Source organism: Oratosquilla oratoria, chromosome 12 (assembly GCF_046742065.1).
Source record: "Oratosquilla oratoria isolate Oo_2021 chromosome 12, ASM4674206v1, whole genome shotgun sequence".
In the NCBI taxonomy this organism is placed as follows: domain Eukaryota; kingdom Metazoa; phylum Arthropoda; class Malacostraca; order Stomatopoda; family Squillidae; genus Oratosquilla; species Oratosquilla oratoria.
In genome coordinates this window covers 81,693-97,763 of record NC_134788.1, presented here as the reverse complement: position 1 = coordinate 97,763, position 16,071 = coordinate 81,693, and the positions used below count along the sequence as shown (strand labels likewise).

General features: G+C 38.0%; 2 protein-coding genes across 11 annotated transcripts in view; one reads left to right on the top strand and one right to left on the bottom strand.

Moving 5' to 3' along the window:
* Positions 1–906: 906 nt before the first annotated feature.
* Positions 907–6,811, bottom strand: LOC143030878 (uncharacterized). Of its 2 annotated transcripts, XM_076194107.1 has the most exons (7): positions 6,218–6,811; positions 5,315–5,424; positions 5,076–5,162; positions 4,552–4,617; positions 4,052–4,200; positions 3,899–3,934; positions 907–2,084 (listed from the first exon to the last, which is right to left on the bottom strand). In XM_076194107.1, the coding sequence occupies exons 1-7, from the start codon at positions 6,229–6,231 to the stop codon at positions 1,374–1,376; spliced, it is 1,173 nt and encodes a 390-aa protein (XP_076050222.1). In that variant the 5' UTR covers positions 6,232–6,811; the 3' UTR covers positions 907–1,373. The 2 variants fall into 2 exon arrangements, with proteins under 2 accessions (XP_076050222.1, XP_076050223.1); XM_076194108.1 differs by lacking the exon at positions 3,899–3,934 and having other exon boundaries at positions 6,218–6,810.
* A 2,706-nt stretch (positions 6,812–9,517) lies between these two features.
* LOC143030876 (uncharacterized) overlaps positions 9,518–16,071 on the top strand; it is a 49,753-nt gene continuing 43,199 nt past the window's right edge. For 6 of the 9 annotated variants that reach the window (XM_076194101.1, XM_076194099.1, XM_076194100.1 and 3 more), the window contains exons 1-2: positions 12,250–13,188; positions 13,893–13,941. In XM_076194101.1, the coding sequence (XP_076050216.1) occupies positions 12,987–13,188; positions 13,893–13,941 (251 nt within the window). In that variant the 5' untranslated portion in view covers positions 12,250–12,986. Of the gene's footprint in view, positions 9,577–12,249; positions 13,189–13,892; positions 13,942–16,071 lie in introns of those variants that run through there. The other 3 variants (XM_076194105.1, XM_076194097.1, XM_076194102.1) reach the window with 3 other exon arrangements.

Genomic DNA, 16,071 nt, shown 5'->3' with positions numbered 1-16,071 from the left:
ACGTTACACTCTGGTATTTAGGAACGCAGAGTACCTACAGGGAAATCTCAGAGATGTTTGGTGTGTCGCAACGTACAGTCTTTGACTGTGTCCAGAGACTGATTGATGTCATTTGCAATGCAGGAAAGGATATCTTTTTGTGGCCAACTCCTCCTAAAATTTCTGAAATTGCACATGAATTCCAAGAAATGGGAGGAATTCCCGGTGTGGTAGGGGCTCTGGATGGATGCCACATTAACATCAAAGCTCCAGCACCCACGCAGGCCGATTATGTTGATAGAACACAAAAACACAGTGTCATTTTACTTGCAGTTTGCTTGCCTAATAAAAGTTTTTCCTACATTCAAGTGGGCTTCCCGGGATCTGCACATGACAGCCGAGTGCTAAAGTCAACTTCACTTTATAAGAAAATCCAAAACGGTGACCTAAATTATTTCCCATCACCACAATATCATATTGTAGGAGACTCTGCCTTTGGAGTCCAAAAGCATGTAATGGTACCATTTAAGAACTCTGGAAACTTATCGCAAGCACAAATTCTCTTTAATACTAAACTCTCCAAAGCAAGAGTTACAATTGAAAATGCTTTTGGTTTCTTAAAAGGTAGGTTTCGACGATTGAAGCATGTAGATGCCGATATTCTTCGGATACCTAAAATAATAAAAGCATGCTGTGTTCTTCACAACATATCAATAACTCAGCCTGATGAAATTAACATCCTCGAGAGGGAAGGGCTGGTGGATGACGCTGTTGAGTATTTCAGTTCTTCATTGTTGTCTGCCATGCCACGAGACCAGGCTGGTGTGCTAAAAAGGCAGGCAATAGTGGCAATGCTACAGTGAGTGACAGGAAAAAGTAAAAGCAACCTGGAGTACGACTGTTTAGGGTTTCAATAATTAGCCTATATTGTTTTTTACATTTCTTTATATGTTTATGTTACAAAAATATACAAAATTCACATATATATGTACATGGTTTTTATTGATTGTGCCTCCCAAAATTTGTAAAAGTGTTTTGACTCGGAGTCTTAAAGTGTGCAAGGATGGTGTGTGGAACAAGAAGGACAGGGGGAAATAGAAGAAAGGGTAGTGAATGGTGGGATGAGGAAACAAAGAAGGTTGAAGAGAAGAAGCGAGCATTCACAGATTGGTTACAAAAGAGGACGGGGGAGTCATATGAGACGTACAAAGAAAAGAAAAGAGAAGTAAAGCAAAAGGTAAAGGAGGCAAAGAGGAGGGCAGATGTGAAATGGGGTAGGAGTATGACAGAAAAATTTGAAAGTAATAAAAAGATGTTTATAAAAAGTAATAAAAAGATGGACTTCAGTCAAAACATTGTGTTATAGTCATTTGGTATTATATTTTATTATAAAATCAATTATTGTTTTGTCTGCGCTCTAATTCAATTCTTTTTAATCTTAGGATATTTAACCTCTCCCTCTTTAATTCCATGTCCATTTCGTGGCGTTCTCTATCCATTTCGTGGCGTTCTCTATCACATTGCACAACGGAAGACAGAAGTTCTTTTACTTCTGCCATACTGTTTTCTTGTTCATCACTACATGTTTTCAGTGTATTTTTCATCTCTTTCACGCACAATAACAGTTCCTTTCTGTCTGCAGAGGGTCTTAAGCTTCTGCTTCTTGTTCTTCTTGGGGGTGGGGGTGGGACATTCCCTCGGGCTGCAGGTGGCTCCTCACGTGTGGCTGGAGCAGGCTGTGGGGCTTGTGAGGCATGAGCAGGCTGAGGATCTGGTGGTGATGCTTGAGGAGGAGTTGGGGCACGTTGCGAGGCTTCACCATGCTGAGGGTCTAGTAGTGAGGCTTGTGTGGCTGGGTCTTCTTCCACAGGGTTGTCAACCTCAATTTCTGCCACACTCCTAGTACCCACTTCTGTGCCCTCCAACACATACAGATCTGGCCGGGACAGGGGACGATTCTTCAGAATTGAGGACAGGAGATTGTAATATCGTGGCTCAGTCTTCTTTCCCCTCCCACTTGCCTTCTTGTAGTCCTCATAATGATGGAATGTTGATTTGAGGTATCGCCACTTAGCCACAACTTGTCTCAGTTGCAGGCCTGGGATCTAATTTGGGGGAAAAGTCAAAGTGGAATTAATATTTTTCAATATTAATTGATACTTGCATCTTTTCATCATATGGATTCCTAAACACACATTTGACAGAGAGAGGTCATTAATTGGGAAGCACATAAAGTAATGGTCTGGTTAACCATTTTTAAACCAAAAATATGTGAAGAAATTTTTTAGGTTCATAGCATAAAAAACACAGACATAGAGCAGGGGCACTACAGTCTTGGAATGCAGATCACACTGTGAATTACAGTGTGATGCTTCATGACGATGGTACCTTAACCTTGAGGAGGAAAATGGAATGAAGTAATGATGAAGCACTAACATTATAATACAGAATCCAGTTACCATACCCATGCTGTCACTTAAAAAGCTATTAATATTCATACGTGCATGTACAAAATCATGTACGAATCAAGCAGTTGGCAACCAGCTTCCCAATATCAAAGGCAGGTAACACTGAGAGGCTAAGGACCTGACACATAGCATATGCCACATACAGAAAAGGTGGTAGGCAACATCCAGACAGGATGACAGAGAGAGGTCATTAATTGGGAAGCACAAAGTAATGGTCTGGTTAACCATTTTTAAACCAAAAATATGTGAAGAAATTTTTTAGGTTCATAGCATACAAAACACAGACATAGAGCAGGGGCACTACAGTCTTGGAATGCAGATCACACTGTGAATTAGTGTGATGCTTCATGACGATGGTACCTTAACCTTGAGGAGGAAAATGGAATGAAGTAATGATGAAGCAACAAAATTATGATACAGAATTCAGTTACCATACCCATGCTGTCACTTAAAAAGCTATTAAAGGTCAGATATCAACAGATATACCATTCACTAAAAATCATCGGAAAAGTACTTTTTAAAAGCATACAAATAAAGTTTTTACCTATTACAGAAGAATTTATTCAGAAAATTCACTTTTAATTGCGCCTCGCATACCACTTTTCCGAAGTCTAGATAATCAGAATAACAATATTGTTTGTTTGGCAACTGTGACGTCACGAACGTGGAATTCCCCGAAGCACACGGGCGGAATGTTTTGAATAGCAGATGACGCAATGAAATGAAGACAAAACTGTTTTTTGCCACATTTGATAAGATGTAGATGGTGGAATTATATAGAATACTGTCAGTATGTTTTTTTATGTACATTAAACTGTAAATACAAAAAATTGTGGAAGTCTTGATATCTGACCTTTAAGATATCAAGATTCAGATATCAAGACTTCCATAATTCCACCATCTACATCTTATCAAATTTGGCAAAAAACAGTTTTGTCTTCATTTCATTGCGTCGTCTGCTATTCGAAACATTCCGCCCGTGCGCTTCGGGAAAGGTTCGGGGAATTCCGCATTCGTGACGTCACAGTTGCCAAACAAACAATATTGTTATTCTGATTATCTAGACTTCGGAAAAGTGGTATGCGAGGCGCAATTAAAATTGAATTTTCTGAATAAATTCTTCTGTAATAGGTAAAAACTTTATTTGTACGCTTTTAAAAAGTACTTTTTCGAGCAATACGATGATTTTTAGCGAATGGTATATCTGTTGATATCTGACCTTTAATATTCATACATGCATGTACAAAATCATGTACGAATCAAGCAGTTGGCAACCAGCTTCCCAATATCAAAGGCAGGTAACACTGAGAGGCTAAGGACCTGACACACAGCATATGCCACATACAGAAAAGCATCATTGTTTTTAGGCAACATCCAGACAGGAACATATTACGTGCACTGCTTACATAATAGACATGCATACAGCATAACAGTTTTCATTTAACTAATACCTCAATGTGATGATGCAGTTGGATGCCTGCTAGTCCCTGAAGGAAAAAATATATATTAAATGTGATACTCCAGCTGTAATGAATTGTGGTTACTAACAGATTATTATGGTGAATATCAATAAATGAACTCACATGGCCTACATAATAACTTACCAATTCCAGCAACACTCTGGTGATGTCCTTCCACACAACGGCCTTTGTTGTTTTCTTGTCATTTAGGCGCGTGTAGTTTGCCTTGACAAGTTGCAGGAGTGCTTCTGTAGCCTCATAATTCCACAGTTCCTTCACCTTCCCTCCCTTCCCTGAAAAATTAGGCACTCATTATAGTAAGGAAGTCATATCATTTCAAGTGCAAAATTATACAGGATATAAGAAACAGTGAAGAAAAAATACATGTGTGATCTACATGTATATTTAGAAGCACAACACAATACTAAAGACTGACATAGTCATGCCACAAGGGCCTAAACATACAAAAATTAGAGGCTACCCAATGGTCAAGCTTTACTGTTTGGAAGAAACAATCTGTGGGACTGTTTACATAGAGTTTCATCCAAAGAATTACAGTACTGATGTATGCCCTGGCATACATGATTATTTTGTATTGTAATATTTCAGTATAAGTGTCCAACCAATACCACTAATTTACTTACTCTGTTTTTGGACACCCTCCTCTGCGAGTGATTCACATGGTTCTGGGTTGTCCACTTCTTCATCCTCTGAAGGGGAACAAAGTACTTATGTAGGAACAAGAAAAAAAAAGGTACAGAAAGTTCTCCAATATTCTGGTGAGTATAGTAACATGGCAGAGACAGTAATTGATTTGGAAAGATGAACTGGTTATGAATGTGATATTGGTGCTATGTATAAAAAAAAATTCAAAATAATACCAACAATATAAACTGCATGTGCTTTGAAACATGTATGTACTTTGGGCATTGTCAAGGATAAAATTACTAAGTATATAATAACATAAAATGGTTTATCATAATGTATTTATGATGGTATGTACAATGTACAGCCCTACAAATTAAGGTCCTTGAAAAGGCTGAAACTATTTACTGTAATAATATAAGGAGATAATTCTAGGCAAGGCTCTATTTAAAACACTGAACTACCGTATTCACATTCCACGAAGGTTCAATGTTGTGGATGTGATTTTTCTGTAAGTACGTACCACAGTCAACAGCAGGTACTGGTAGTGCCACATCAAGTGTACATAAGTCACTGCTGCCCTCCATACTACCAGAGGCTCCAACCATTTCTGCAAATATATTGGTGCTCATTTCAAAAAGAAAATACTGTACATGTATATTCAAGATGGACACCAAGGAATGTTTAGATTGTTCATACCTTATTTCACCATCCATACATGAAAACAATAATAATTATAATAATAATATTAATGAAACTTACCGTAAGATGGTCCTGCCTGAGGCTTGAGGCAGCAGTCGACATGGTAATTGTAGCACATATCTGCTGCTCTCTTGCTCAGGAACCTCTTGTCACATAAATCACATGAGTATCTGTAATGTGCAATATAAAATGTAATTACAGTCTGTTGAATTACCTACGTTAAGTAACGGTTCCAAATACTTCTTGAGCGGTCTCACTAATGTCGACCAAACCCAAACAATGACGGCTTTTGCTCAAATGCATATAGCATATGGTTGCATTATGTGACCTATTTTCTTTAAAATGTGTGATTTCCATGTAAAATTATCAAAGAGAAGTTACGTTTTTATCCTCTGCAAAATTACCAACCGCCGACCAAAGTCGACCAAAGCCGACCAAAACCAATGTTGGTTTATGCTCAAATGTATAATTTTATATAAAAATTAGCATATGGTTGCATTATTTGACCTATTTTCTTTAAAATGTGTGATTTCCACATGTAAAATGATCAAAGAGAAGTTCCGTTTTTATCCTCTGTAAAATTACCAACCGCCGACCAAACCCAAACAAAATGACGGCTTTTGGTCGGCGGTTGGTAATTTTGCAGAGGATAAAAACGTAACTTTTCTTTAATCATTTTACTTGGAAATCACACATTTCAACGAAAATAGGTCAAATAGTGCAACCATACGCTATTTTTTATATATAGATTATGCATTTGAGCAAAAACCGTTATTGTGTGGTTTTGGTCGGCGTTGGTCGACTTTGGTCGACAGGGAGACCCCTTCTTGAGTATTCAAATATCATATCTCACGTTTTCATTATTTTTTACCCATTACAGGTGATGTAGGCAGTGTCCAGTAATACAAAAGATGCAATGGAAACCGTTACACTATAACAAAATACTTTTCATTCATTACTTACAGTTCTCGCTCCATGTTGGTGGAAATTTTGGGGCTTATGTGGTTGGAATGATCTGAACATTACAGAAGCACAGCGTCCATGTTGTGCGCAATGTTCGTGTTATCTGAGCAGCATTTCAAAACAAATATAATTTCTCCGATATATTTGCTTTAATACGGATGTCAATAGCATACAGCAATAAGGTAATCCTTTAATTCTTATTTTTCAGCAAGTATTATACGGATATATAGCATAAACTACACCAAGTTCACATAACTGGAAGACGAAGTCACAACCACATGAACTGACACGGACGTCCCTTACTAGACATATGTCTGAACTGTCTTGAGGTATCACAAGACAACACAACCATTTATTTCAAGTCTTATGGACAATTCTTTGGAATTCTAATGCCAGGAACAAGTTACTACTTTGATCTTCTTTTCATATAAAACAATTATCATAATCCTTAGGGCCTCAGAATTGTAATTATTTAATGTGATAGGAATGGCAATACCTTCCAGCCAATCAGAGTGCGTGTTAGCTATTCCGAGCATATTCGCTGCCGTATCTTCAAACGCCTCTCCCAGTCGTTTGATAAGAACTGCAAACATGTTTGAAAGCGTTAGCTAGCGTTTGATATTCTGATGCGTTGGTAAAAACGCCTTTAATAAGTCATGCTACACAACATTTGTTGGTAGCGATAACCTAACTATATGATATCATTATCGTCTTCCTCTTCCATTTCTCCTGGATTGATTTTCTTCACCTTGAACTCATTGTGAACATGGGCTTTTGAGAAATCACATTGGCTACGCTTCAGTCTTGTATTGAGCCTACTTAGGATCAGTAGTGTGCCGATATCGTCTATTCTAAAGGAAGGCTCTTCTTCGATAGTCTCCTCCTTACATTTTTCTCGATGTCGTCAACTTGATTTTGTGATAGCTGCTCGTATTTCTTCCATGACTTCCCACTGTAATGTTGTTAGTGTGAACACGATGTCCTTCCTGTATATTTTCGTCCATGCCTTCAGTTTGTCCCCCGTTCTTTTTATCATTTCGTTTACAACTGGAAGTAAAACGTTAAGTAATAGTACTGATTACAACACATAGGTCGCATTTTTTTAATAGTATACTGAACGCGAGCGAAATCAGGAAGCTACAAATGACTCATGTTTGCACATCATCTCTCGGTTCTAGGGATGTCGTACAAGTCTTCCGAGGTGTGTATTTGTCCATAACATTCGCTCTCGGAGATCTTGCATGTCGTCAAGACTGAAGTAGAGCTGGAGATTCCGTATGTAAAGACCCAAGTAGAACCAGTCTTGTATAACATATCAGAGTGAAGGAATTCGAGTGAAAGGAGTATAGTAAGCCTAATGAAAGCTCACGACCCTCTCCTTTTCTTGGAGGGAAGAAGGTTATTATTTGCGCTTTCTTCTCTATTCGCCAGAGCGCACCACACGACGTGATTACTACATGATTGTGTCATAGGGCGCTATACGTCTATCATTAATTATCATTTGAGGGGCAAAGTAAATAAATGTACATCGAGGGAAATAATTACCAAAGTGTCGATAAACAAATGTAGTCACTTTTTTATCGTTGTTTAAAACGTGCCTTCGTGAAAATGTGCGTGAATTCAATAATATTGCACATTTAATCCGTTTTCGACTTAATGTTTTATAAACCAAACAGTAATATCCGCAAACTAAGTTATTTCCGTTTTGTAATCTATAAGTACAATTATTTTTTATTTGTATAATTTAAATGTAATCCATAATTTTTGAGGTTTGCGTTAAATAAATCGAAAACATATATTTATTTTTTTATTAAACATACAACAATCCAATGTCCCATTTCTATTTCACAAGGTAACACATCAAGTATGAAGTAGATATTTGTCCGATTGGATGAAAGTACATGGTGTACATCTTCCACGGGTAATACACCTGCATATCGCAGTCTTGAGGAAATATCTCTTTTACGTGATTCGTACAATTTTGTCAACTTGTTCTCCATTCATTATTATTACCCTCTACTTTCCAATACTACGTTCCTGTCGCTATCGAATTGTAGCACGCTGTTGCATTCGCCAAATACGCAAACTATATAATTACCCGACACTGGTTTATCAAAGGTAATACGAATTTTTAAATTACCGTTCAAATTGGGATTGACACCATCTTTTGTAGGTTCAGGCTCTAAATCAAACGCAATGAGGGTTCGACCTTCGTTGTAACAAGCGTCGTCGTGTGTTACAAGGTGATTCGCGCGAGGCCTTCATGTCAACCTGCACTTTTTACACTAAATTAGGAATGATATTGAAAAATATATAATCCATCATAATACTATTTTGTCCTTGTGAGAGTATATATGTTTTGGCATGTGGTTTTAGGTAGACATAGTCAATGATTGAACCATCCCTTAATTAATGATGTATTCAAAGCAGATATTGCTTCTTTGCACGGGTAGATTTTTGGTACTACGAGTATTAATTTACATCTTTCAATATTTAATTCATTTTTTTTTTTGTCATCAGGACACTTTACTATAAAATCAATTGGTGCTAAATCTAGCCGTATGCGAAGATCGACACCACCGTCCAGTAAGTAGTTGTCAATATTAAAAATATCGCACATGAGCGGACCGGAAAGAGAAACTCCAGGTTTTTTAATGTTCCTAATGATACATTTGTCTAAGTTATTCAGAGTTTGAAAACTACTATTTTCATATTTATCGATTATACCTGTTCCTCTATCGTCTTGAAATAGAAACATATTCCTACCAGTAGTCTGTATTTCAACTGGGCACATGGTTGTAAGTAGTATCAACTGTAAAAATAATGTAATTATTCCGCTCAAAATAGGCCTAACTAAAGCTAGACCTCGATCCCTATCATCAATATGTCATCATGCAGGCGATCGCGGGGATCCTGATGACGACGCGGAGGGTGCCGATCAAATCTGACAGTTTCCGAATGTGGTAAAGCATGCTACGTATTTTCCACCTCTAGTCCTACAGTTGTTTAGTCACAGGGATTTTTTCATATTTTGAAATACCTTCATGTTGACATTTGATTTCAAACCTACGCGAAATCATGTAATTTGTTAAACTGTTCGAATCGCGCCACCAAACCACAGTTCGCCAGTGCGCCATTTTTGGAACATTCCGTGAGAGTGAACTGCTTCAGCACGTCAAATTCTGTAAGTTTTCTCTGGTAAAGTAATGGACGTCTTGCCTTTTTAGTCACTATGGTTCTTGGGATCATCCTTTTGACGATTCATCGTAATTTACTATAGGCTATGCTCTGATTTGAATTAGTCCTGTTTATACCTTCATGATCGAAGCCTGTGTCTTCCATGCGTGCAACGAGACTTGGTAATGCTTGCTCAGCGCGAGTGTAGGCATGCAAGGTTATGTAGGCCGAATGATTAGTCACACTGCTATGATTGCTGTTGGAGAGTACTGAGTACATTCACACAACGTAAACAACTATTTAGGTCTAGCGTTCTAGTTTTAACATGTTTATGTAGGGATGCATGTAGGTAGCCTAGGCCTAGGGTCTAGCGTTCTAGTTTTAACATGTTTATGTAGGGATGCATGTAGCCTAGGCCTAGGTCACCCTGATTAATGCTGACTGCTGTGTGGTACAGAAGAAAGCCCCCATCCATCCATCCATCCATCCATCCATCCATCCATCCATCCATCCATCCATCCACTTGATTTCAAGCTATTTTGGGCTAGTCACTGAGATTAGGCATCTCTGCTTTAAACTTAAAGACAGCGAGATTGGATCAATGGTGTTTGCAGTATAGGTGCTAGGCCTAAATCTAGCATGCCAAGGCTTGGGTTTTTATATATTTAATATTTTGTTGGCATACGTACATAACTATTTTATTGGTTTGCATTTGGAATTAGAGCCAGTTTTTAAATTGAAAATGGCTGAGTTCAAACCTGTGTCCTATTATTGAGTATTGGACTCATCGTAGAAGGAATGATTTTAGCTGGGGTTTCACGGCATCTTCTGGAAATTGCTGATTATAGCTGTAAAAATAATGATGGAAGTGAAATGCCTTTAGCTTTTACCATGCCTGCTGTATCTGAATATAGTCTGGACAGCTGCGAGAACATTGCTGATGATCATTCACTTTGTTTTGTTCAAGAAGGTTTTGATCATTTAAACAGCCATGACGTACAATAGTGGAAGTACTGGCACGACTGGTTCCTTGCATGATTACATTTCGACATATGAGAATGCAGTTGGCTATTCGGTTGGTGATATGGGTGACCTTGACAATGGTTATGCAGGAAGTTTGTTAATTTTTCAGATGAAATTTTTTATTCTTCATCTGACTCGGAGGACGAAGTGGGAGAAACTGAATGTATCCGTGAAAATTTGGCAGAATGGCCTGGGTCCGTAAATTTAAAATTTCACACATTGCCCTGTATTCCCTTCTTGGCATATTATGGAAAAGTCATCCTGACCTTCCCAAAGACCCAAGAACATTAATGCACACTGAGACAGTAACAGGTATGAGAGAGGTTGCTGGTGGGTCATACTATCATTTTGGTTTGGAACCAGGAATAATTTCATGATTGAAAATGTATCCATCATTGGCAGCTCAAACTTTATCACTTCAGGTTAACATTGATGGGTTGCCAATATGGAAGAGTTCACCTGATCAGTTCTGGCCTATTTTAGGCATGCTAGAGCATCCAGTTCACAAAGACCCATTTATTGTAGGGTTGTTTTATGGTTCTTCTAAGCCAAATGATCCTCCGTCTGCATTCTTGAAACCGTTCATTGAAGATATGAAACTTGTCCAACGTGAAGGTGTTACATTTGATGGTAGTCATACCAGTTCATATTTCAGCATTCATTTGTGATGCACCAGCCCAAGCCTTTGTTAAGAACTGTAAGGGGCATTCTGGTTATAGTGGCTGCTATCAAAGATGCAAACAAGTCGGTGTCTGGTTGAAGATGATGACATTTCCGGTACTAGATGCTCCCCACAGGACTGACTATGAATTTGCCCATCAAACAGATGAAGAGCATCAACTTGGCCTATCACCCCTTGTAGACCTCTCTGAATTTCCACCTTGTGTGCCTTGGTGTCACTAGATGACTGCTTAATCTTTGGTTCAAAAGTCCTCTAAGTGTTAGGTTAGGTTCAAGGACTGCTGCAGTTTTGTCAGACTTGTCATGCAATATGGGGAACTATGTTCCTAGAGAGTTTGCCAAGAAACCCAGACCAATTCAGGAGAAGGATTGTTGGAAAGCTACTGAATTTCGTCAGTTCTTACTTTGTACGGAGCCTGTTGTTTTAGCTGACGAGCTACCTGATGAGATGTACAAAAACTTCCTTTTGCTTTCTGTTGCTATCTACATTATGTTGAGTCCTTCACTTTCATTGCAGTACTCTAATTATGCCCTTGAGCTCAGTCTATTGTTTGTACAAAATTTTTCAGACATGTATGGTAAGGATCAAATTGTCCATAATGTGCATGAAGATGTCAGGTTGTTTGGCATTTTAAATAATGTCTCAGCCTTCCCACATGAACACTTCCCTCAGAAGTTGAAGAAGTTGGTTCGAAAACCCAAGTTCCCTCTTCAGCAGGTTATTCGAAGCCTTTCTGAGTACAGCATGTTCTGCAATTCACCCAAGGAAGAACAGGCAGCTGTTACTGGTAAAAGAGAAAAAAAGCTTTTTGCAGGACCTATTCCAGCTGGTTTTTGTTGCAGTGTTCATTACAAAGAAGTACATGCGAGTCTAGGCAGCAACCTAGGATTGATTTCAACATACCAGGGTAGCAACTGCATCAAGGTTGGAAACAGTGTCGCAGTTGTTAAGAATATCCTTCAGAATGAATCTTGCACCTTATTGTAAACAAGCTCACCAAGAAAATAGCTTTTTTTTACCTATCCACTGAATTTGCAGGATTTAGGAATATATGGGGGTTTCCAAATTGTCTCGTGAGCTTGGCACTGTACCTGTTCAGGGATGTCACAGCTAAGATTTTTTTTTTTTTCCCCCACATGATGAATGGGTTTGCATCCCATTTTTGCACTCCATTTAATTTAAGGTTACATGTTTATGGATGGATATCTTTAAATTTTAAAACTTCTTTTACCTGGATGGGCAAAATTCTCGTCTATTATTCATGTTATTGGTAAACGTCAATGTGATATCAGAGCATGCATGCCCGTTTATAAAAAATGCATTTTGTGAACAATAGTGTCAGTACATGTATGTGCCCGGTATATGATGTACATGTATCTTTGATGAATCTGAAGAGCACTTACATATTTTTATCCCTCTCCCAATATAGGCCTATATTAAGTATGTTGGTTAGAGTAGGTGCATGTAAAAATTGTGTGTTTACGTGTAATGGAAGTTAGTAGTTTCAGCTCTCAGTATCTCCAGACATGCCATCTGGTCATTTTTTCACCATTGTCTGTCATTTTTGTCTTCACTACTGTCTGTGGTGATATGGACACTTGGGTTAATTTTCACAACCTAAATTGCAGGGTTGGACTCTTGTTGCTAACTAAAATTTTGTAGGAGCCATGTGATATAGGCCTAGATCATCACAATGCCTTTGAATGTTGCTGTATATGATAAATTGCTTGGAGTCACTTGAACAAGAATGAAACTTCTTAGTCCTCATCCATTAGTTCTCGGTTTTGGTGCTATACATGGAAGGTGAAGTTGTCAAATTTCCATGTTTATTGATAGTTGCAAGTAATCTGACAGCGGGTACCTTTCTGTATTGTAGGTGAAGATAAAATGTATTCTGTAGTGGTATTTGTGGATGAGGTTAATGTAGACATGGTCCCAACAAAATTGATCTTTGCAAAGGAGAAAAAGTCATATTGTTACTGGCCGAGCAAACGTAGAGAATCGAAATTGCGCAGGGCGGCAGTACGAGAACAGGCAGATCCGTTACAAGGATGGGAAACGTGTGAAGTAAGGGTTATTCATCAAGCATGTGAGTTGAATAGATTCAGTTGTGTTCCTCATGTTGTACACTTGTTGTTTGTTGTTGTTGTCGTTCCCTAGACTGTCTGTCCGAGCAGTCCCGTCTCCCCAAGGAAGGCCACAGCCGAAACTGGGTTTTCCCACAAATCCTTTATAGAGTGTATGTTGTGTTGTTTGCGTGCATGATTGTGTATAATGCAGTCTTCCATTATGTGTTGTATGGTATGGGGTGAAGTGTTACATCCTGGGCAGCTGCTCACAACACGGTCGTCCAGCCTCTTCTGGTAGCTTAGAAGTGCTGGGTGGTGACCGCATCGCAGTCTGGCCAAGTGGACTCTGTCCTTACGTGGGAGAGAGGTTGTTGCATGCAGGGGTAGGTTTTTGATATACATTACACATGGTACATGTAAATGCACTACCTTGGCCTTCAGAAAAGATTAGACATAGGCATAGCTTTAAAAACAAAGCTTCATGAAGTTGGCCATTTGGCAATTACTTGAGTTACTGACCCATTGGCATTGCAAGGTAGTCTGAAGGTTGTGTTACATGTAGGGCCTGACAGTAATACGTTGTATTCACCACATTGCAAGACAATGGTCTGGCCACAGTTCATTCCTGACAAGTGACAGTTTCATGACATTGAGATTGTATCATTATCTTTAATAACATAGTATCCAATTTATTTTAAGCCTTTCAATTTGTCTTTATTTTAAGGCAACTACGAGGCATGTCGGAAAAACCATAGAGGAAGCAGAGGAATGAGGCAAGTTCACAGCCTATTCGTGTTTATACCAATTTTTAATCAATCATGACATTTGGTTGAATACTCGGTCATAAAACGATTACCAGATATAGAATATAATTTGTAATCTCTAATGAATTTGTATATCATATATAGAATGAATGTGGTGTTTATGGTTTTATAACAAAACTATACTGTTACTCTCCAGGAGTGTGGTATACAATAAAGATATGCAGAATAGGTTTCTTTTAAGTCTTTAAGATGAAAAAAGTGATTGGATTTTGAGAAAATTGCAATTCAACATTCAAGCTGAAAAATTGTAAAAAGGAATAGATTCCAGAGTCGCACAAACACGGATATTTGACATGAAACTTGTTTTTCAGTAACTCCTAACCTAACATAACCATTCTATAGGAGAAATAGATCTTTCAGATGCCAAAAGAAAAGGATAAGTTCCAGAATCATGCAAACATGGATATATAACATGAAATCTACAATACCCAATAGCTCCTAACCTAATATATTCTAGCCTAACCTAACATAATCATCCGATAGAAAAAATCATTTAAATGGGAATTTTTTTTGTGTAAAACGCATATGTGTGATACTGGAATAGAACTGGATTGTCTTTACCAGGGGTGCTGTGATCATTTTAAAAGATGCCAGAACCCTGCAGGACTTAACCAAATCCTGCCATCCCCATTATCATTGTTTCTATATCCAGTGGGCCCAATGTATGTCACTCAATGATTCCATATGGTGTGCACTAGCTAGTGGCCATAAAATAAGTATAATTATCAAGCAAATAAAGATTTCTACTTTTTTTCTAGAACTACTCAACTATATAACAATAGAAAATTAAATATTCACTTTTGTAACTTGTAATACATCAATGTAGTATATGCTTTTCTTGGTGGAGATCAATAAGAAAAAAATGTTTTAAGCAAATACACTACTGAGTGGAGTTGTGACAATAGGTACGAGATGCCATATTGTCTTCTCTCCAGTCCTGTCAGTGTCAGTTTGACAATGGTGCTGATGGTGTGTACCGGGTGTTCTCCCTCTCCAAGTGATGTCACCAAGCTACATATTTTTAAAACAGTGCCAAGGAACTGAGATGTAGTTCAGTTCGAAGCTTTAAGATTCGTTTAGATAAACATTTAAGCAAGGTGCTGTAATGACTGCCATTTATTTTATATTATTTGATTATTTTTTATTATTTGTCTTATTTGCTTGATTTCCATATTTATTACTTATCAGTTTATTATTACTATTTACCTGTTTGTTTATTTAACTATACCTGTGTATTATTTATTATTATATTAGTATAATTTTTATTTTATATATATTTTTTTATCATTTATATATTTTTTTTGCATACGACCTAATTATGGACCAAAAGGTCTCCTGTTCGCATGCTCCGCCTTTGTAATCCTTCATGATTTTCTTCAAGCTATGAAACTCTACCCCTAGCAGTCAAATCGGATGACAAAACAGGCCATCAACATCCCTGATGATGACAACGACCTTGATGACCTCTAGAATTACATGTACCACATTACTAAATGCTGGTTACATTAGACGAATATATCATACTTTTATTTCTTTGACCTTTGCATCTATCACAACAAAGATGGCATCTCAAGCAGTCATAGTTGTTATTCTGTTCATTAGTGTGTCACTTGTAGCAATTTTTTCTGTTATTGATTTCTGCCAAGAAAAACATATTGTGTTGATGTATTATAATTTACAAAGTTATTATTTAATTTTCTATTGCTATATTGCATAGATGTGCATTTCTAAAAAGAAAAAAAGTACCAAAAAAAGAGCCACCCACTTGCACAGGATCTCCAGCAGCACTGTATATCTGGTCTTTACACACACACACACACACAAACACACACACACACCTCGTGGCACTGTGGTTAGAGTTCTCGCCTGCCACTACGGCAGTCCGGGTTTGACTTCTGCCCAGGGCTGAAATAATTTCAGTATCACTGCACTGCAGGGTGTTACTCCAACTCTTGTGGGTGGGGAGATGGGTGTGTGCGTGTGTGTGTTTGCGTGTAAGATCACAGTATTACCCATAGATCACTCATATGAGCTCTGAGCTCTCATCCAGGAGGTTAATAACTGTTGATCATGATTCCA

What these genes read in the sequence shown, in the direction of transcription:
- LOC143030878 (XM_076194107.1), bottom strand. An exon ending in TCAGGCAGGACCATCTTACG is followed by an intron (nt 5,163 to 5,314) that starts GTAAGTTTCATT and finishes ATATATTTGCAG; the next exon opens with AAATGGTTGGAGCCTCTGGT. An exon ending in AACTGCATCATCACATTGAG is followed by an intron (nt 2,085 to 3,898) that starts GTATTAGTTAAA and finishes CCCCCAAATTAG; the next exon opens with ATCCCAGGCCTGCAACTGAG.